Source organism: Urocitellus parryii, chromosome 2 (assembly GCF_045843805.1).
Source record: "Urocitellus parryii isolate mUroPar1 chromosome 2, mUroPar1.hap1, whole genome shotgun sequence".
In the NCBI taxonomy this organism is placed as follows: Eukaryota; Metazoa; Chordata; class Mammalia; order Rodentia; family Sciuridae; genus Urocitellus; species Urocitellus parryii.
In genome coordinates, this window is record NC_135532.1 from 150,594,410 (window position 1) to 150,617,956 (window position 23,547).

Below are 23,547 nucleotides of genomic sequence, written 5' to 3' on the forward strand. Positions count from 1 at the left end.
GATGGAGCTGGCTCTCTAGGGCTACACAGGGAAAATAAATTTTAAGACTTTAAGAGTGTATGGTACTCACCTGCATTGACTTTGTGTGTGTGCTTATTTCCACTATATCTAATGACCTGAGAATAAGAATGGAGAAAAAATATAGTTGTGTAAGTCTTGGGTGGATGAGGAGGAAGGTAAAGAGGAAGAGAGAGAGACTTCAGAGGGTAGGTCAGAGTCCCACATAATTAATGTTTTGCAGTCAGGAAGGAATGTTGGAAATTCCCCTTTAGTACTGATGTAGTTCTCAGAAACTTCTGGATTGAATGCTAGTTAAAAGATCTAATTATCTGAACGAACACAGCCTTGAATAATAATGGACAAGGGAGGTGGCAATAATAACAACAGTTCTGAAATTGAAAATAATAAATGGGTCTTTTAATGGAGTAAGATAAAGCATTTTAACCTTGACTAAAGAGGTCATTTTGACCAGGATGAGAATATTATAATAAATTTTAAACTGTTCAGTTTATTATTTCAATGATAATTTATAAAGAAGCTTTGGGTGATGTAGAAAAGTCTTTTCAGAGCCTTGGAAGTCTCCATTTCTTAATTTGTTTTACATCCCTTGCTCCAACTCTTCTTGTGATTGGAGTGTCTGATCATTTTCTGAAAAAAATTCAGGCTTCATTTTATTTATTTATTTATTTTAAAAAATATTTATTTTTTTTTAGTTATAGGTGTACACAATATCTTTATTTTATTTTTATGTGGTGCTGAGGATCGAACCCAGTGCCCCATGCATGCTAGGCAAACGCTCTACCTATGAGCCACAACCCCAGCCCCAGGCTTTATTTTAATTAGGAGCATCACATAATATGAGAAGAAGGTGTATGTAGCAGCATCTAACAAAATATTGCAGGGAGTCTTGCTGTCTTTCATTACTCTGATAAGCTCTCATTGAGCATAGTCTTTAGCTTTCTTTTTGTCTTATTTATTAATATTTTAGTTTGTATTATACTGCATATTAGGGCTTTTGATGGGACTAGAATATTTCCTCAAAGATAATAAGTTGGTAAGGGGAATTTTTCAGTCAGTTTAACTTTCCCTGTGCCACTGTATAAATGAGCAAATACTCCTTTAAAATGAGGCTTCTAATGAGATCCTTTCAAATGAAAATAGATGCATGTAAGTGTAAAATGTTACTACTAAGGCCTTTTATGTTCTTGGATTTTTCTATTTTACTGGATTAAATCTATCATGTGTCCTAAAAGGACACATGGAAAATAATCTTACATGTCTGAAACTGCCCTTATTTTGCCCTTATGTATGATTGTTATTTGTATTTTATAATTCAGATTTGGACTGTATGCAATGTCCTTTTTCCTCAGAATCATGATAACTTTGTTTTCATGTCTTCTAGTGTTGTAGAAGACAAGTCTAATGCTGGTCTAATTTTTAAAAATTGGTAACATTGTTTTTCTTTCTGGAAGCTTTTAGGATTTTCTCTTTATCAAACACTTTTTTATTGATTGAATATTAATTATAAGAATGGTAGGTTTAATTATGGAATGTTTGTACATACCCCCAAACAAAATTGCCTAATACCTGCCCCATGCTCCCCTTCTACTTCCCCTTGATCCTTTTTCCCTATCCTAATGGATACCTTCTACTATCATAGAGTTCCTTTTTTTCCCCTCTAGCTTCCACATATGAGAAAAAAAATATAATACTTTTTTCTCTGAGTTTGACTTCTATCACTGAAAATTATGATCTGTAGTTCCATACATTTTTCTGCAAATGACATAATTTATTCTTTTTATTTTTTTTTATTTTTTTATTTTATTTTATTTTATTTTATTTTATTTTTTATTATTATTGGTCTTTCAAAATATTACATAGTTCTTAATACATCATATTACACGGTTTGATTCAAGTGGGTTATGAACTCCCACTTTTACCCCGTATACAGATTGCTGAATCACATCAGTTACCCTTCCATTGATTGACCTATTGCCTTTCTAGTGTCTGATTCTTTTTAGTTATACATGATAGTAGAGTTTATTTTGACATATTTATACAAACATGAAATAATTTTGTTCTTTATGACTGAATAAAACCCCATGGTGTACGTCTCTCTCACATTTTCTTTTATCCATTCTTCTGTTAATGGACACCTAAACTGATTCTGTAACTTGGCTATTTTGAGTTATGCTGTGAAAACATGAGTTTTCTGCATGTGTCTCTAAAGTATATAGCTGGATTATATGGCAGTTCTAGGTTTAGTTTTTTTGAGGAGCCTTCAGGTGAATCCCATCATGGCTGTAGTATTATTTACATTCTCTCCAATAGTGCAGAAAAGCTGCTTTTTCCCCTCCATCTTTGCCAGCATTTATTGCTCTTTGTCTTCCTGAGAATTGCCATTCTAGCTGGAGTGAGTTGGGAGTTTAGTGTAATTTTGTTTGTCTTTTTAATTATGGCTAAAGATATTGAATTTTAAAAATATAATTTTTTGCTATTTGTACTTTTTTTGAGAAGTGTCTGTTCAGTTCAATTGTCCACTTATTGGTTTGGTTGTTTTTTTTGTTTTGTTTTGTTTTGTTTTTTAGTGTTGAGTTTTTTGAGTTCATATAATCTGGGTATTAATGCTGTGTTGGAAGAGTAGCTGCAAAGATTTTCTCTCATTCAGTCTCTTTGCTCTGCTGTTTCCATTGTTGTGCAAAAACTTTTTAATTTGCTGCCATCTTTTATTTCCTTAGCTATAGGGGTTTGTTCAGGAAGTCATTGCTTGTGCCTAGATGTTGAAGTGGTTCATCTATTTTTCTTCTAATAGTTGCCAAGTTTGGGGTCTTATACTTAGGTGTATGATCCATTTTGAGTTGACTTTTGTTCAGGGTGAGAGAAAGAGGTATGATTTCATTCTTCTACATATGAATGACTAGTTTTCCCAATACCACTTGTTAAGGAGGCTGTCTTTTCTCCATTGTCTGTTTTTGGCAACTTTGTCAAGACTCATATGACTTTGGCTGTGTGTGGTATTCTCTGTATCTTCTATTCTTTTCCATTGCTTCCTGTGTCTGTTTTTATGCCAGTACTAGGCTGTTTTTGTTACTATGGCTTTGTAATATAATTTGAAGTTGCATATTTGATGCTTCTGGCATTGTTCTTTTTGCTTGGGATTTCTTTGGCTATTCTTTTTTTTTTAATATTTATTTCTTAGTTGTAGTTGGACACAATACCTTTGTTTTAATTATTCATTTTTATGTGGTGCTGAGGGTTGAACCCAGGGTCTTGCATGCGCGAGGTGAGCACTCTACCGCTGAGCCACAACCCCAGCCCCTTCTTTGGCTATTCTGAATCTTTTGTTCTTGCATATTAATTTTAGAATTGCCTTTTCTAGTTCTGAGAAGTATGTCACTGGTATTTTGATGGAGATTGCATGGAATCTGTAGGTTGCTTTTGGTAATATGGACCTTTTAACAATATGAATTCTTTCTCTCCGTGAACATGGGAGATTTTTTTTCATTTTCTGGTGACTTTTTCAATTTCTTTTATCAGTGTTTTGTATTTTTTTAGTAGATTTCTTACAAGTATTTTATTATGAATAGAATTGTTTTCCTGATTTCTTTCTCAGTGGCTTCATTATTGGTATATAGAAGAGCTGTTGATACTTGCATGTTGCTAAAACTTCAAGTACTATACTGTGTTTGAGTGATGATAGTGGACATCCTTGTCTTGTACTGATTTTAGGAGAAATGCTTTCAGTTTTTACCCATTCAGTACAATGTTAGCTTTGGGTTTGATATATGTAGTAGTATTTATGATGTTGAAGTAAGTTCTTTTTGTCCCAAGTTTCTTCAGGGTTTTTTTTTTTTTTTATCATGAAGGACTGGTGAATTTTGTCACAGATTTTTTTGTTTGTCTATTTATATAATGATGTGATTTTTGTCCTTGGTTGTAATTATGTAATTTAATTACATTTATTGATCATAGCGGTTTTTAATTCAATTGGCTAATAATTTATTAAGGACTTTTTCATCTATGTCCATCAAATATACTGGTCTGTAATTTTCTTACCTTAAGATGTCCTTAGGTGATCTTGTTTTTATGTTGATACTGGCTTCATAGGATTACTCTGGTATTGTTCCCTCCCTTTCTTTCTTTTATTTTTTTCTTCATTCCCATATTTATTTACTTATTTTTAATTGATATTGTTTTTTAAATACATGATAGTGGAATGCATTACAATTCTTATTACACATATGGAGCACATTTTTTTATATCTCTGTTTGTATATAAAGTATGTTCACACCAATTCATGTCTTCATACATGTACTTTGGATAATGATGTCCATCACATTCCACCATCCTTGCTAAATCCCAGCCCACTCCCTTCCCCTCCCACCCCTCTACCCTATCTAGTGTTCCTCTATTCCTCCCATGCTTCCCCTCCCTACTCCACTATGAGTCAGACTCCTTATATCAGACAAAACATTTGGCATTTGTTTTTTTTGGGATTGGCTAACTTCACTTAGCATTATCTTCTCCAGTGCCATCCATTTACTGGGTGTGTTGTATTTCTATTCTTGTTGGGTTATAAGAATTTTTACATTTCTCCCCTCATTTCTTTGGTGATCCACTCAACATTAAGTTTGTATTATTCAGTCTTTATATGTTTTAGTTTTTGTAATTTTGTTGTTGTTGTTGATTCCTAATTTCATTCCAAGGAATTTTCTAATAATATCCAAGGAATTATCTGAACTTTTTTGTATTTTTGAAGTCCTGCTTCAGGGCCTAAAATTTGATCTATTTTGGAGAAAGTTCCATGAGCATCTGAAAAAATATATTTAGGTATTGGTTGAAATATTCTGTAGGTGTCTGTTAAATCCATTTGATCTATTGTATATTTTAACTTTGTATCACCTTTGTTGATTTTGTCTGGATGACCTATTAGGTGTATTGAAAGTAACCATTGTTATTATATTGGGGCCTATCTGAGCCTTCATGTTGAGTAGAATTTAGGTGTGCCAACATTTGGGCATACATATTTGCAGTAGTTTTATCTTATTGGGTTGCTTCTTTACCAACATGCAGGGACCTTTTTTGTATCTTTTAAGTAATTTTGGCTTAAGGTTCATTGTTGGATCTGAAAGTAGCTATTCCTGCTATATTTCCATAAATTATTCTATGTTCTTTCAGTTTGTTTGTGGATGTCTTTGCCAATAAGATTTTGTTTGTTATAGGCAGAATATAATTGTGTCTTAATTTTTGGGGGGAGGGAGGGGTACCAGGGATTGAACTCAGGGGCATTCAACCATTGAGCCACATCACCAGCCCTATTTTTTTTCCTTTATTTTATTTATTTACTTTTTTGTGGTGCTGAGGATCGAACCTAGTGCCTCACATGTGCAAGGCAAGTGTTCCACCACCGAGCTAAAACCCCAGCCCACCAGCCCTATTTTTTGTATTTTATTTAGAGACAGGGTCTCACTGAGTTGCTAAGTACCTTGCCTTTGCTGAGGCTGGCTTTGAACTCGTGATCCTCCTGCTTCAGACTCTCATAGGTGTGCCCAGGCTTGTCTTGTTTTTAATTCAGCCTTTTAAATAGATAATTGAGACCTTTACATTCAGTGTAAGAAAAGTATACATTATTTCTTGTCATTTTGTTTTATTTCTATGTTTGCTTTGATCCTAGTTCTCATTTGCTTATCTATTCTTCCAATGAGATTTAGTCTTTCCTGAGTTCTCTTGCTTGCTTTCGTTTTCTTCTGTGTGTATGATTCCTTTATCTTCTGCAGTTCCAAGCTAAGTTTATGATTAGCTTGGAAAGTTTTTATTTCTGTTTTGATTCTGAAGGATAGCTTTGCTGGATGTAGCAATCTAGGTTGGTAGTCATTTTCTTTCAGAATTGAAAGCTCTCCTGGCTCTTAGGGTTTCTGCTGAGATATCTGTTATTCTGATTGGTTTGTCTTTATAAATGACTTGGTGATTCTCTCTTACAGCTTTCAAAATTATTTATTTGTTCTGGATTTTTGGCATTCTAGCAATAATGTGCCGTAGAAAGAGGCTTTTCTGGTCTTTCCTATTTGGTGTTCTAAATGGTTGATTGAATACTGAGTGAATTCCATCTTATTCAAGGTTTGGGAAATTTCCTGGAAGTATTTCACCATTTAAGTCAATCGTGCCATTAGCTTGTATCTCTGTTTCCTTTTTGATGCCTAGGAATCTTAAGTTGGCTCTCTTCATGTTGTTCCAGAGTTCTTGTACATTCTGATCATACTTTCTTATTTTTTCTTTATTATTTTCTGAATATTCCAGTTTGTCCTCCTTTTCTTCAGGCCCTTAAATTCTGTCTTCTACTTGAACTGGTCTATTAGACTTTCACCTAAGTTTTTTGACATATTGGGCCTTTCATTTGATTTCTGTTTGGTTCTTTTTCACAGTCTCTCTTTCTTGAAGTGTTGTTTCATATCCTGTATTGTCATTTAGTTCCTTTCTTTGTTCTTTTCATTCATTGATCATTTTAACAATTAGCTTTTTAAAAAATATTTTTCTTAGTTGTTGATGGACACAATCTCTTTATTTTTATTTGTTTATTTTTTTATGTGGTGCTGAGGATCGAACCAAGTGAGAGGCAAGTGCTCTACTGAGCTACAACCTCAGCCTAACAATTAGCTTTTAAAATTCTTTTTCTAGCATTTTTTTCCACTTTGGTGTCCATGGATTCATTGATTGGGGAATTACATATTTTGGAAGCATCTTATTATCTTGTTTCCTCAAGTTTCCTATGTTTTTATGCTGAGATTTGCACATCTATCTTTCATTGTTGTATGAGGGTATTTTTAGTGAGCTGCCTTCTTATTATGGTGTTCTCTATGTTGAAAGTTTTTCTCAACATCAAAGCACTGAATTAACTGCTCAAAGTGCTCAAACTGTGCACTACTTTGAGAAGAGATAATAACCGCCAATAATAGCAATAGCTTGACAGTAAACCATAAACTAATATATTATGAAAACTAATAAAAAATGTTTTCGACAACTCTACTAACCAAGGGGAGGAAATGAGGAGTAATAGTATAGAAAAGCCTGAATAAATTAAGCAATAAAGAATTATAGAATGAGTTGGGTGCTGTGGTGCATGCTTTAATCCCATCAACTCCAGAGTCTGAGACAGGAGGATCATGAGTTCAAAACCAGTCTCAGCCACAGTGAGGCATTAAGCAACTCAGTGAGACCCTGCCTCTAAATAAAATACAAAATAGGCCTGGGGATGTGGCTCAGTGGTTGAGTGCCCCTGAGTTCAATTCCCAGTATATATATGAGTTCAGTCTCTCTCTCTCTCTCTCTCTATATATATATATATATATATATATAAAATTTACCCGACACAGTGATGCACCCCTACAGTTCCAGCCACTAAGGTGTCTGAGGCAGAAGGACAGCAAATTCAAGGTTAGCTTGGACCTCCCCGTGAGACCCTATCTTGAAAGTAAGAGATAAAAATAAAAAGGAATAAGATGCAGTTCAATGGCAGAATTTTCCAGGGTTTAATTCCCAATACTGACAGAAAAACAAACCTCTGAAAAATAGAAAGTAAAATTAATTTTAAACTGTATAGAACATAGATAAGGTTAAGAAGAAACAGTAAAAGCAAAATATAAATTCAACAGAAACAAAAACAATGAATTTTAAACTCCATAGAACATAGAAAAGAGAAAGAAGAAATTAAACAGAATGTAACAGCTGAGCATGGTAGTACACACCTGATACCCCAGTGATTCAGGAGTCTGAGGCAAGAGGATCTCAAGTTCAAGGCTGGCCTTGGCAACTTAGAAAGACTCTGTCACAAAATAAAAATTAAAAAGGACTGGGGCTATAGCTCAGTTGTGGAGTACCTCTGCATTTAATTCCCAGTATCATTATTTATACACACACACACACACACACACACACATATATGTATATATTATATAAAATAATAAAAAGAGGGGAGGGAAGAGGGACAGAAAAGGAAAAATCTCAAGAGAAAGACAAAATAGGAGTGTATAGAAATGAGAAAAGAAGAAAATTGAGTAAATGCACTTAATGAATTAAGAAAACAAAAACAAAAACCAAACAAAACATAATTTTTTATAAAAGCATGCAGTTAGGTAGGGGATCCAAAATAACCACCACAGAAAACCATACAAGCAAAATAAAAAATTACAATTGATAAGACCAAATTTTCTCCTTGAGGGCTGAGGATATAGCTCAGTTGGTAGAATACTTGCCTTGCATGCACAAGGCCCTGAGTTCAATCCCCAGAACCTCAAAAAAATAAACAAACAAATTTTCTCCTTGTGTTGTTATGTAAGGTGAAGAGACTTTTCCCTAGGACTTTTAGATTTGTTGTTCCTAATGTATTGGAGATGTTGCAAGTGTTCATGCCACTGAAAATTACCTCAGAAGAGTTTCTGAGTGTGGAGGTCCCAACTGCGTCCACAGGCTCTGTGCTGGGATGGCGCATTGTGCCGAATTTATTTCTTTCCATGTCTAGGGCTCTGTCCTAGTCTACTTATTGGCTCCATGTTAGGCCCAGAGGCTGGAGATTTCTCTGGTAGCACAAATGTGATGGTCCTGGGGTTTGTGCAGCCCAGAGACCAGAATCTACCCTGGTGTAGGCAATGTCTCTGCATACTCAAGGGGGAAAAGTCTGTGCTTGATACTTTTAACACATCTCACCCCACCCTTCTCCGCGTCCATCAGGTTATTCTGAAAGCTTTGCAGTAGGTTCACTCACTGAACAGACTTTTCTGCATCTGCATTCTCAGAAGAGGTGCTTTCAGGGGTGTTTTTAAATGAGCTGAAGTCTGGCCTACTTTGAGTCATCTGACATGCTGTAAAGTGGGAGGCAGAGCCTTATCTCAGGTATGGCAGGGCTCTTCACAAATCTTAGGTAAATGTTCTAGTTCTGAAGCTGATCTTTGTCTCTCTTTTTAGATATCATTTTATAAAGTTTGCATATATTGTTTTCCTAAGTCTATATGAATGTTTGCTAACTCAATGTGACATTACAACTAAAATGTGAATCAAGGAAAGGCCATGGAAAAGTGGCAAAATGTTTTACAATATTAACGTTTAAAAGATCAGGTTCTCATTATCTTTGTTTTTTTTGGTGGTGCTGAGGATTGAACCCAGGGCGTTATGCATATGAAGCAAGCACTCTACCAACTGAGCTAGGTCCCCAGCCCCTCTCATTATCTTTTAAAATACCTTTCAATTTTTGTATCCCAGTATAATGGGTAACATATAACATATAAATGATATAAATAAATCCCCAATAAAATCTGTTATCCTTATACGTTTAAAATTACATTACAGAAAACTTCAGTTTGGAGAATACCAGCCTGATAAAATGCTCCTTTAAACCTTTAACATTAAAGACTTGTTTAACTGAAAGATATGAACACATCTTTAATATGTAAAGAATAGTAATGTACCACAATTCCATTGATGTTTTTATATTAACCAAGTCTAGCTTTTAAAGAAAAATCTAGATTCTGTAATGTAGAACAATACTTTAAAATAACAGTTGCTGTTTAACCACAGATATACAAACCTTAATTTTTCCAATTAATTTATTGCTCTAGAGAATAAAACGTATCAGGCACAATGTAATTAATATTTTGAGAAGTTTTTGTCATTTTAACATATAGTTCAAACTTTGGTTTATATCAGCCCATTAATATTTGTTCCCCCCAGGTTGGGGTCCCATTCTAAACTGTTTTTTCTGGTTTCTTGGATAGTGGCCACCAAATTTTAGCCTGATTTAGACATCGAAAAATCTTTGGATTATTTTTAGTAGTTGGGAGTTATTCATGCTTGCAAATACTGAGAGACAAAAGCCAAATTTCCTAGACAAGATTATGCTTTTTGTTATACAATTTAGAAGTAATAATTGTATAAAATACTTTAGTCCTAATCTGCCTTCTATAGGAACTGACATGGTCTACCCTGTTGGCAACCTGGCTCAGTTCCTAAATGAAGGCAATCTCTAGAATGCTTTTTTACCTTTAGCTTTTACTTTTGACATTTTTTTTAAAATCCTGTTGGCAGCCATTTACATTTTAACACAAGCTTTAGTGAATACAGTAAAAACCTTTTAAACCATTTTTTAACATTAGAAACAAACTGACATAGAAATTAACATAAAACACAAAGGGGACAAACAATAACAAACAACAAACAAGACAAAAACACAAGACAATAAAACACAACAGATAAGGCGCCAAAGACAAATTTAACTGATAGAAGACCAGACTCAGACCAGAGGATTGAGTAAAAACCAGACCAGACAGAGGACCAAGGAAAACCAGACTCAGACCAGAGGATCAAGCCCTGGACTGCAGGAAATAATGTTTGTGCAGCTTTCCCCAAGCCTCTCCAAGACATGGATCCACACAGACCAGACTTACCTTCCCCAGGAAACACAGATGACTCTTGGTAGTTTTAGGTGGGTGGGGGTTGGTGGTGGGATGGCCCAGGGCTGTCTCTCAGAGGCCTTCCCCTAGGGGATCTCTTCACCATTGTACCTCCCTTGTTGATCCTGAGCCATCTCTGGGATGTGAGAAAAGTAGATCTTGCTGGGGCCTCCAAATGTTGTGGGGCAGGTCACTCAGAAAGCACACCAAGTCCCAGTTTTGTCCAAATTGAAGAGTCTTTATTTAGCTGGCCAGCTGGCAACTGCCCCTCACAGGACCCATAAGTTTCTCTGCAAGGAACACCCTGAGCCCAAGCATTTTAGGATATTTAAAGGCAAAAATCACACCTGGGTTTACGTAGCTACAAGCAAGCAGGTACAGAGGCTGAATTGGGCAATTAGTGAGACAATGCAGTGGGTACATTGATACTTCCCACAGGACTTTCCAGGTTGTCATAGCAGCAAGCAAGCAGAAGGGAAGGGGGTCAAAATTACCCTAGTTGAGTACAAGTTAGAGAGTGGTTACTAACGTCTAGACAATAAATCTCTGACAAGGTACATTGCCCAAGAAACATGGAAAGCAAAGAGAATAATTATACATTGTATAAGAATTGCTATTTTGTGTTTCCAAATATGTTATGCTAGGTAACTATTAATGGGTACAGAGGTGAGATTCTCCTATGGGAGAAGCATTTCTTACATGATATGAAGTCTCAGGGTAAAATTTTGGTCATTGCCCATATAGCCTGGCCCATAACATCTTCCACCTGGTAGGCTGGTATGTGTAGCCAGGGCTCTTTGCTTTGCTCTGAGTGCTGAGAGTCTGGGCAAGAAGTGCACTGCTCTCCTCTCAGCTCCCTTGGTTACCGGTAGTAGTTTTCACAGCCCTTAGTCACTGAGTTCTCACTGTATAATTCAGAGCTGTTCTCTCATATCACATTTGCTGCAGTTTCCAGGAGTGAGAAGATGCTGGACGATAACTTTCCTGGCACTGCCAGCTAAGGTGTGACCTTCACAAAGTGGCTACCAGTCATGGCATTCCACTTAAAAACTGAGCAAAACAAAATACTTCTCTTGCACCAGCAATTTCTGTGTCCACTAAGTTCTGCTGTTTTGAAAATGATCTTATCAGTGTGCAGGTGTTCGTTCATTCTCATTCTCTCTCTCTCTCTCTCTCTCTCTCTCTCTCTCTCTCTCTCTATCTCTCTCTATCTCTCTCTATCTCTATCTCTATCTCTATCTCCTGAGGATTGAACCCAGGGTTGCTTTACCACTGAACCACACCTCAAGGCCTTTTTTTTTTTTTTTTAGAGAGAGAGGATTTTTTTTTAATATTTATTTTTTAGTTATTGGCGGACACAACATCTTTGTTTGTATGTGGTGCTGAGGATCGAACCTGGGCCGCACGCATGCCAGGCGAGCGCACTACCGCTTGAGCCACATCCCCAGCCCCTCAAGGCCTTTTATTATGTTTTATTTTGAGACAGAGTCTAAGTGGTTTAGGGCCTACCTAAATTGCTGAGGCTGGCCTCAAACTTGTGATCCTCCTGTCTCAGCCCCTCATGGCTCTAGGATTATAGGCACGCTCCACCATACTTGGCTTTTTTTCTCTTTATTATGGTGCTCCCGCTTCTTTCCCTGTCCAGGCAACTTGTACTTACGTAAGTTCGGAACTGAACTGTTTCTCATAGTCCTAGTAACCATGATTTCTTGAGTTCTCCAAATCTCTGTTAGTTTAATGTTGGTCCTCAGTGTATTGCCCCATGTATCCATCTTACTGTGTGGGCATTCTCTAGCTGTTTTGATTTTGAACTGTGGAGAAGTTGCAAAGTGCATCTTAACTCCTCTCCGCCATCCTGATCCCAGTCTGGAGTTTTAAAAAAAAAATTCCTCACAATTAGAGTTTGTAAGATAACTCTGAGTAATGGGATATCAGAAATTCGTTGTGTTATACAACAAATGGATAAAAATAAAAATATAAATATATAAATACAATTTGTGTCTGTGTGTGTGTGTGTGTGTGTGTGAGTGAGAGAGAGAAAGAGAGAGAGGGAGAGGCAGATACTTGGGACTGAACTCAAAAGCATTGTATCTCTGAGCTACATCTACCCAGCCTTATTTTTAATTCTATTTTTGAGACAGGGTCTTGCTAAGTTGCCCAGGCTGCCTCAAACTTGAGATATTTCTGCCTCAGCCTCCTGAATATCTAAGACTTCAGGCATGTACAGATACTTTCCCCTATAAATACAGATATTAAAGTCCAGAATAGAAAGGACTAAGGTCTTTTTAAAAAATATATGTGTTTTGGGGCTGGAGTTGTAGCTCAATGGTAGAGCACTTGCCTAGTATGCATGAGGCACTGGGTTCAATTCTCAGTTCCACATATAAATAAATGAATAAAATAAAGGTCTATCAATAACTAAAATATCTTTAAAAATATGTATTTTAAATTTTAATTGATGCAAATGGATACATAGTAATTGTGCATAATTATGGGGTAAAGTGTGACATTTCAATCCATCTATACAATGTGTCATCAGGTCAGGATAATTAGCATATTTTTCACCTCAGATATACATAATTTCTTTGTGTTGGGAACATTCAAAATCCCCTCCACCAGCTATTTTGAAATATTCAATTAATTGTTAATCATAGTTCTCTTATATAACATTAGAAGTTATTCTTCTCATCCAATTGTACCCCTGTACCCATTGTCCATCCTCTCCATCCCTTCCTCCCCTATACTCTTCACAGGCTCTAATAACTGCTATTCTATTCTCTACTTCTTTGAGATCAACATTTTAGCTTCTACATGTAAGTGAGAATATGTGCTATTAGTCCTCTGTACCTGACTTATTTCATTTAACACAGTATCCTCCATGCTCATCCATGTTATTGCAAATGATAGAGTTTCATTATTTTTCTAGCTGAATATTTCATTGTGTATATATGCCATATCCCCTTTATCCATTCATCCTTCTGTGGATGGATACCTATGCTTATTCTGTGTCTTTGCTGTTATGAACAGTGCTGCATATGATGTATATATTTCTCCTTCATATTAATTTCAGTCCCTTTGTCTATACACTCAGTAGTTAGTTGTGTTGATGGATCATATGGCCATAAGTAGTTCTATTTATAGTTCTTTAAGGAACCTCCATTCTGTTTTCCATATTGGCTGAACTAGTTTAAATTCCTACAGAGTACAAGAGTTTGCCTGTCTGTATTCTTGCCAGTATTTGCCTTTTTTGGTAATAGGGAGGTGCATATTGTGATTTTGATTTGCATTTCCCTGATGATTAGTGATGTCAGGCATTTTTTTTTCATATACTTTTTGGCCATTTTTATATCATCTTTTTAGAAATGACCTTTTCCAGGTCATTCATACATTTTTTTAAAAAAATCAGATTATTTTCTCTTTTGCTATTCAGTTGTTTGAATTTCTTATATATTCTGAAAGATAATCTCTTGTCAGGTAGTTGGTAAATATTTTTTCCCATTCTGTAGATTGTCTCTTTACTCTGTTGTTGTTTCCTTTACTGTGAAGAAGTTTTTTAGTTTGATGAAGTTTCACTTACAACAGACAGAGGTCTAAGCAGGAAGACCAAAATGAAGATTAAGGATTGCTTTTTAGGAGATATAAATTGTGCTCCTTAGGAAGCACTGGAATCCTGTTAAGGCATTTTCTTGCATACTTGAGATAGAGCTTCCTTGGTCATGGTGTATAATTCATTTTATACACTGTTGGATTCAATTTGCTAATTTTTTTAAGACATGTAAATTAATGAGAGATACTGGTCTGTCATTTTCTTGTAAGGTCTGTGTGTAGTTTTTATATCAGAGGAACACTGGTCTCATAGAACGAGTTAGCAAGTATTTCCTATTGTCTTTATATCCTGGAAGAGATCGTAGAAAATGAGTATAATTCTTTCTTAAACATTTTTAAGTATTGATTCAATCTTTTAATATCTTTACTGTTTTCTATTTGATGTCCTTTTTCTTTGTTCCTGCTTTGACTTTCACTTTTTTCCTGTGTTTTGTGATTTTAGTTGAGCATTTTATATGATTCTGTTTTTTCTCCTTTCTTAGCTATCAATTGAATTTAATTTTTTTAGTGATTGTTCTAGATTTTATAATATACAATCATATTTCACTTTCAAGTAATACTGTACCACCTCGTAGATAGTATGAATACCTGTTACAAAACATTCTGTCAGGTCACTTAAGAATAAGAAAAAAATGGCTGGTGTGTGGGTGCATGCCTATAGTTCCAACTCCTTTGGAGGCTGAAGCAGTAGAATTGCTTGAACCTAGGAGTTTGAGGCCACAACTTTTAAAACCCCACCTCCAAAAAACAAAACAACAATAAAAACTGGCATTTTTATTATGTGTTCAATTATCTCTTCTCTGATGTGCTTCCTTCCTTTATATAGATTCAAGTTTCTGACCTATATTTTCCCATTCCCTGAAGAACCTCTTTTAACATTTCTTCTGAGGCAAGTATACTGGCAACAACTTCCTTCAATTCAATTTTTGTTTATCTAAAAAAGTCTTTATTTCCCCTTCATTACTGAAGGATGATTTTTTTATTTTTTATTTTTTTAGTTGTCAGTTGATCTTTATTTATTTATATGAGATGCAGAGAATCCAACTCAGTGCTCACACATGCTGGGCTACAGCCCAGTACCACTGAGCTACAACCCCAGCCTCCCTGAAGGATGATTTGATAGGTTACAGAACTCTAGATGGATTTTTGTTTCCTTTTCACTATTTTAAACATTTCGTTTCCCCTCTATTCTTGCTTGCTTAGTTTTTGAGGAGAAGTTGGGGTGTAATTCTTACCTTTATCTCTTTGTAATTAAGATGATTTTTTTCTTTTGCCTTCTTTAGCATTTTGAAATTTATTTTTAATTTTCTGCAGTTCAAGTATGATAGGCCTACATATAGTTTTACAGGCAGTTACCCTGTGTGTTGTTTTTCAAACTTCCTGTGTCTGTGGCTTGGTGTCTGTCATTAATTTGGGGGAGAATTCTTAGTCTTTATTGCTTCAGCTATTTCTTCTGTTCCTTCCTTTTTCTTCTGGTGCTCTCATTATGCTTATGTTATACCTTTTGTAGTTGTCCCACAGCTCTTGGTTATTCTTTCAGTCTTTTTTCTTTTTTTAGTTTTGGAGATTTCTATTGAAAGATCCTTAAGCTTAGGAACTTATTCCTTAGTTGTGTCCAGTTTACTAATGAATTCACCAAAGGCATTTTTCATTTCTCTTATGGTATTTTTCATTTCTAGCACCTCTTTTTTGATTCTTTGTTAGAATTCTCATCTCTTTGCTTTCAGTGCTTATCTGTGTTCACCTGTGGTCTACTTTTCCCATTAACACTATTAGCATAGCCACATAGTTTTATGTTAAAGTTAATTTTTATTTTTATTTTTCATGGTGGTGGGGATGGAACCTAGAGCCTCACAGTGCTATACAAGCACTCTTCGCTGAACAACATTCTTAGTTGTTTCAAATTTCCAGTCTGATAATTCTAATGTTTCTGCCATATCTGAATTTGGTTCTGATGCTTGCTCTGTGTCTTCAAACTCTATTTTTTGCCCTTTAGTTTGTCTTGTAATTTTGTTTTTTGATGGAAAACTGGCATAATGTACAAGATGAAAGGAATTCCGGTAAACAAGAGTTTAGAGGTGTGGTAATAAGGTGTGTGGGGAGGGTATGCATTCTGTTACTGTCATTAGGTCTCAGTCTTTGAGTGTATATACCCCTTGGCTTTGAACTTTGCTAGTTTTCTTGGTTTTTCCTAGTAAGCTGGAGTTGTTTTTTTTCTCCCTCCTTCCAGGTAGGTTAGGCTTTGATAAAACCCCAACAGGTTAGGATCTGGTAAAATAATTATTGTTGAGGATGGGCTTTCTTAAGTACACAATAAAGGGGTAAGTTCTGGGGATTGATATTGGCCAAATTATATAGTATGCATGTACGAATATGTAAGAACAAATCCCACCATTATGTTCGACTGTAATGTACCAATAAAAAAAATTGAGGGAAAATAATAATTCACTCTAAGAACCTGGTGAACTCCTCTGGGTAAAATTTGCTAAAGTGTAGAGACCCATCTATGAATTAATTTCTCACATTGACTTTATTGTGTAAAGTAAGACAGTAAGATAGCCTTGTAAAACTTGTGAGCTATGGTTTTTAAAGCAGTGTCATCTTGGTTGATTTTATGCAAATTTAAACTGAAGCAGAGATTTATTTGATTGATATTCAGATATTTAGTGTAGTAGTGATTTCTGTTTTTGTGTCTTTCTCTTTAGTACTTGGACCATGAGACTGTTTCAGCCACATTCATCGACAGCAGTGGGCAATTTGTTTTATCTCAGGCTACAGGCATTAGCCGAAATCCCTACTGTGGCTATGAACACCAGACTCTCTCCCGTCAGGAACGTTTGGAGGAGGACTCCTTGCTGGCCGCCTTACAGGGGCAGGTACCTGATGTGGGCTTAGTCCCCTTTGTGAAGAGCACCGACCCTTCTTCTAGCTACTTTGTCATCTTGAACTCCGCAGCCTTCTTCAGGGTGGGAAGCCAACTGGAGGTACTGGTTCATGTGCAGGATTTTCAAAGAAAACCCAAGAAGTATGGTGGAGACTACTTGCAGGCCAAAATCCACTCCCCCAAGCTGCAGGCAGGGGCTGTGGGCAAAGTAGTAGACTATAAGAATGGGTTTTATAAGGTTTTTTTTACTTTGCTCTGGCCAGGCAAAGTTAAAGTGTCCATATCTCTGGTTCACCCAAGTGAAGGGATCCGAGTTCTTCAGCACCTACAGGAAGAAAAGCCAGACAGAGTCTATTTCAAGAGCCTGTTCCGTTCAGGAAGGATTTCTGAAACCACTGAGTGCAATGTGTGTCTTCCTGGGAGTCTGCCCTTGTGTAACTTTACAGATCTCTACACTGGAGAGCCTTGGTTCTGCTTCAAACCAAAGAAACTCCCTTGCAGCAGCAGAATTAATCATTTCAAAGGTGGATATTTGAAGGGTCTTCTAACTCCTACAGAGAGTGCTTTCTTCCAGAGGTATGTGCTCCTTGGTAATTTAAGAGTTCTTTTCTACTGCCCTAGTCACATTTAGGAGATTTTGTTGTTTTGAGCATATATTCCTTATCTCGCTGAGCTTGACCCAATTCAGAAGTAGTGAAGAAGAAAAATACAAATTTGTATTTATTTATTTATTTAGTCATTCATTCATTTGTTTTTTTTTATTTTGGGGTACAGGGGATTGAACCCAGAGATGTTTAACCACTGAGCCACATCCCCAGCTCTGTTTTATACTTTATTTAGAGATAGTTGCTTAGAGGCTTATTAAGTTGCTGAGGTTGGCTTTGAACTCATGATCCTCCTACCTCAGTCTTTTAAGCCACTGGGATTATAGGCATATGCCACCATGCTGGCACAAATTTGTATTTGTAATTAGTATGCCCTACTACCCCAGCACTAGGGATTGATCCCAGGGCCTTGCACATACTAGACAAGCACTCTACCACTGATCTGCACTCACAGCCCTTTTTACTTGGTTTTGAAACAGGGTTTCACTAAGTTGCCCAGACTAGGCTTGAACCTGCAATCCATCTGCCTCAACCTCCCAAGTAGTTGGGATTTTATAGGCATGTGCTACAATACCTGGTTTAATTAGTATTTTAATTAGTTCTTCTCCAAGCTCAAATTAATCTTTTATTCTTGAATTGTTGGTCTTTCCCTGATGTATTTTACTTAGAACTACACATCATATTAGTGACTATAGAGACAAGTTCACTTATTCACAGAACAGATTTTCTGAGAACAGGGCTTCTAGTGGTATCTAGTGGATAGGTTATTGTTTTAGCTTTCTTTTGTCAAACTAAAAACAGCTTTTAAAAAGTGACATAATATTAGTTTTCAACAAACATTTGTTGAATAGAAAAGTATATATATGGCAAAATTACTGGGTTACAAGGCATACCACAGCAAACCATGTATTTTTTAAGTTAGCAGTCATTGAAATTTATTGCACTATTTTGTTCAAGTTCCTCTTTTGAATGTAAAGCATAAAAAATTAGCACAATAGTCGATGTGTGGAGTAATGGGCAGAATTAAATGTATGGAAACAGTAAAAATTGTAATTTATGTTTTCTTTAACATTCCTTAGATTTCTGAATAAACGAACATTCCTAATAACTTCTAGTATTCTCCTGCATAGTAGAATAACTATGATTGACAACAATTAATTGAATATTTGAAAATAACTTGCAGAGAGGATTTTGAATGTTTCTAACACAAAATCTGAGATGACATGCCCTTTACTCTGATCTGATCATTACATATTGCATACATGTATTGAAAAGTCACAGTGTACTCTGTATGTATGTACAATTGATACGTGTCAGTTAAAAATTAAAAAAAATGTAAAAAAGTAACATGTTATAAATTATTTGATAGAAAGTATAACTGTTTTTAACTTTTTAATGAAGTCTATACTTTTTAAACTTTGCCTGGTAGAGAGTTATTTTTGTTTAATACGTCTGGGCATCCCCCAGATTGCATATTTTATGTCTTCTCTACATGGTGGAGGAAAAGTTGTTGTCATAAAGTGTGGTCTGTTGGAGCTCCTGAAATCAAACCCTCCGCTTCCATTGAAGTTTGCTATAGGTCCTGGCAGTCTAAGTCTAGTGGAGTCTTGCTATGCATACACGGGGCCAGCAGAGGGAGCCCGACTTAACTATATTTGCTGTACTGTTCTTGAGAAGACTAGGTATAGCTTAGCACCGAGTAAAAATGACACACACTCATACACATACACACACACACACACACACACACACACATATCCTAAAGAAAGGAAAAAACAATAAAAAAAACAACAGAAGTTTTATTTTTAATCCTACATTCAGATCTCAGACACGTTATTTATCAATGACTGTTATCAGATTATTTCATTTCTGTGCACTGTTTTGGGCCTATATGTGAAGACTACCCACCCATCCCTTTTAGAGTTGTGTTGTCAGTCCACTTGGTGGCTTAGCAAAAAGAAAGAAGCACACTTTATAATTACTCAATTTCTGTGTGGAAAATAGTGTGTGGGGGGGAAAGCTAGAGAATTAGTGATAATCTTTAAAATATTCCTGATACTAAGTTTTACAATCAAAAGCACCTGTTGTTAATCTAGAAGAATAATGTCTTTGTTCCTGCATTTATTTGCATGTCCTGGGTGAGGCTGGCTGATGGCCTATTGTAGAATCATTACAAAATTCTCCTTATCTGGAGGTTTACTGAGAAAACAAGGTTTGAGGTGGCATACATCTTTGGAAACCAAACATTTGCAGAGTCCTGATAATTAATATTCCTATCTTTTCCTGTGCTAAAGTTCTGCAATATTACATCAGACTGTCTAAAAAGAAAAAGATTGAAATTGATCTTTGGAGAAATTTTAGGGTGTGCTATTTGAGCTTATTTGGTCTGAATATGTTGAAATAATACCTTATGTACCTCTTTTCCTTGGTGGCTTCTAACCTTGCTTAAGTTAGAAAGAATTAAGAAGGTTATTTTTGGTATTTGACACCCTAAGTAACAGGTGGACAGTTAAGTCAATGTAATCTTTGTTCTTTACCTTTAAGGGGAAAAAAATGTGTTTGTCTTGGAAAGATAAAAGTACTTTCCTTAAAAGATCCTGTTAATGTAAGGGGAAGGCCGTTTGAAAGAATGAGCTTATCACCTGAAAAGTTTCCCTTTTAATTTAGCATGATTTTTATTTTTTTCTAACTTTGTGTTAAAAAAATTCATGTCTTTAGAAACATTTTAAGATTAATAACAGTGAACACCCATATTGCTTATTCCTAGAGTCACCAATGTTAATGTTTTGCTGCATTTGCTTTGTCTTTCTGTGTGTGTGTGTGTGTGTGTGTGTGTGTGTGTGTGTGTGTAATTTTTGCCCCTGGATCGTTTGAGAATAAATTAGTCATCATGGAACTGTACCCATAAATATGAATCTAAAAATGTGGACTTTAATGTATCACCATAACACAGTCATCATAAGGGAGACTTGTATGATTGATACAATATTATTATCTAATATTCAATCCATATTCAGGTTTTCCCAGTCATCCTAGTAATATCCTTTGTAGTCATCTATTTGAGCTAATCTAATCTATGATCACACAGTGTATTTATTTATCTCTTTAATCCAGGAGATCTGTTTAGTCTATTTTGTTTTTTATGACATGGTAGTTTAAATATTGTTGTTTTGTAGAATGTCCTTTACTTTGGATTTGTTTTATTGTTTCAACATGACTAGATTCAGGTTAAATATTTTTTTGCAGGAAAACTATAGAGGAAATTTTCCTACAGATATTTTTATGGGAAAATTATGTAACTGTCATATGATAATACTCAAAGCTTATGAAAGTAGTTTATTTGGACTCTTTTAAAAGTCATGTTCTCCTTAAGTATCACTTATCTCTAATGAATCCAGCCCTGTATACATTCTTCATTACTTGGGGTTTTTTTTGTCTTTTTTTCTCATTAGAATGTCAGTCCATTAAGAAAGAGATTGTGTGTGTGTGTGTGTGTGTGTGTGTGTGTGTGTGTTTACTATGATAGCTCCTGGCATCTAGGACAGTGCCTGGCACATAGTAGAAGCTTGAAAATTATTTGTTGAATGAACAAACACATCTATTCTGAAATTGATGAAACAATTATAAAAAAAAACAATGAACGTTCCTACATCAAGAGTTTAGAAATTTATTTCATTTTTTTTATTTGTTTTTGATCTAAGTATAATAGACTTGATTTTTGTGGCTCAGTATCTACAATAACTGTATTGGTTTTTAGTATTCTGATATTCACTCTTTCTCAGTTTTTCATGCAGCCATTCAAAAAAAGTCTGAGCATGGATTCTAGCCTCAGCTAAGTGCAGAAGTCACAAGGGTGAATGAGGCGCCATTCACGTCTTTGAGGAATATGTATTTTAGTAAGGGCGACAGGCATTCGTGAGTCATAGTAATGATGAATAAAGTACTGCATCAGTACATATCTGGGGGCAAGTGTCCTCAGTGGGACTCATTTCAGATCTGGCAAAGCCAAAGGAATCTGACATGCTACAGAGACACACAGCCTGATAACTAGGTAATTAATTACCAATTAGACATTCTTGTTAGCGTGAGCTATTCTGAGTACCAGAATAATAAGTAATGTAAGCCAGAACTTGTCATTTTGGATTTTGCATTCTTAGGACTGGCCAAGAATAAATAGTGTGGTGAAAACTTACTACATTAACTTCCTCCTCAGTTTATATACACATATAACGTACTTATTACAAAAGACCTGGTTTATTCATATTGTTGGTTAACAATTACATTTTACCATAATAAGGCACTGTGAAATCATATCCATTTTTTGCTATGTGCAGATAAAGATGCATACCCGAAAATAAATGCCCCTGAATCTAAGCTTGTGCTTTTTTATTCCTTTTAAAGTGGTGTCAATATCAAAATGCCAATCAATTCCAGTGGACCTGATTGGGTGACTGTGGTTCCCAGGAGGATAAAAGGTAAAAAAAAAAAAAAAAAGGAGTTTGATGATTTATTGTTTTTCTTGCTAAATGGGTTGAAGCTCTGTCATTTCAATGATGTTATAAATTTCTTTTGTCACTTTAACGTGCCTGGTTACTTCTGGTACAACTGAAAATATTAAAAACTGATTTTAAAAACATTAGCTAAATCTTATGTGATTAATTCTGGGTTTTTCTATTTATGTTTATATGAAAATTATATTTTCTCATCATCCCTTCCCTTCTATTTATCTTATCAAGAGCCCATAGAGCTATATTGTTCAGTATAGTAGCTACTAACTTCATGAAGCTATGTAAGTTTAAATTAATTAAAATTAAATAAACATTCAGTTCTTTAGTCACACATACTTGAGAGTGATCATGTTTTGACAGCATTTAATATAGAATCTATACACGATTACAAAAAGTTCCATTGGGTATTGTTATACTAGAGATACTCAAGGAATGTGTGTAAAATTGGCTTGCAATTTTTTATTGGTTCTTTTTAGCTATAGCTGGCAACAGAATTTATTTAGACATAATTATAAAAGAATGGAATATAATTTGTTCTAATTTAGCCCCCAGTACTTCCTGTTCCCTTCTGTTTCTCCTACCTCCTGTTCCCTTTCCTCTACTCTACTGATCTTTCTACTATTTACTTTTTTAAAAAATTTATGTCTTGTGGGTATACTTGATGGTGAGATTCACTGTGGTATATTCATGTATGTACATAGAAAAGTTAGGTCAAATTCATTCTAGTGACTTTCCCTTTATTCCCTTTTGTCTACTCCACTAATCTTTCTTCTATTCTTTTTTTTTTCTATCCCCCATCTCCTTATTTTGGATTAGCTTCCACATATCAGAGAAAACATTTGGTGTTTGACTTTTGGGGTCTGGCTTATTTCACTTAGATTGATAGTCTCCAGTTCATCCATTTACCGGTAAATTTGTGTTTAACTTTCCAGGTCTTTCTGATGCATTGATGTAGGATATTAATAGTAAAAGGATAAAATTCAGAGGAATGTGTTATGATTTTGCAGAATAGATATAGCTAGTTATAATGACTTTTAGAAAAGATGAACATTATTAAGGAGATTTACACAGATGGTGGGCAAGATCCTTTTAGTTGTTGAAAACATATTAATATTATCCCACACAGTAGATGTAAAGCCTTTTGCCTTAGGGGTGAGGTATATAATATACATGGACCAAGCATAATGGGCAGTTAGCCATACCTTGTGCGGTTGTGTGGAATTAATGAAAAGCAAGGACCACCTCAGTGGGGCAGCCTGAATTCTGCTGTTCGTACAGCTTTGTTTCCATGCATAATCAAACCCAGTGCAGCCAGATCTGTAGATTTTTTTTTTCACAAAACCCCAGAAATGTTAATTTTAAAAATGTTGTATTTCCAGATCTTACAGCATTAGCATCCAATTCAGAACTCTCAAAATAGCATGGGGGCTAAATAAAATTAGTCTGTGGCGGTGATGCAGGCAGGGAACTGCCGGTTGTCTCTCTAGTCTCCACTGTTGTGTGTC

General features: G+C 35.5%; 1 protein-coding gene across 1 annotated transcript in view; it reads left to right on the forward strand.

Moving 5' to 3' along the window:
- The window catches only part of Nxpe3 (neurexophilin and PC-esterase domain family member 3), a 53,148-nt gene that overhangs the window by 18,108 nt on the left and 11,493 nt on the right, over positions 1-23,547 (forward strand). Inside the window, exons 5-6 of the mRNA XM_077794463.1 lie at positions 16,751-17,505; positions 21,936-22,009. Coding sequence (XP_077650589.1) covers positions 16,751-17,505; positions 21,936-22,009 — 829 coding nt within the window. The remainder of the gene's footprint in view (positions 1-16,750; positions 17,506-21,935; positions 22,010-23,547) is intronic.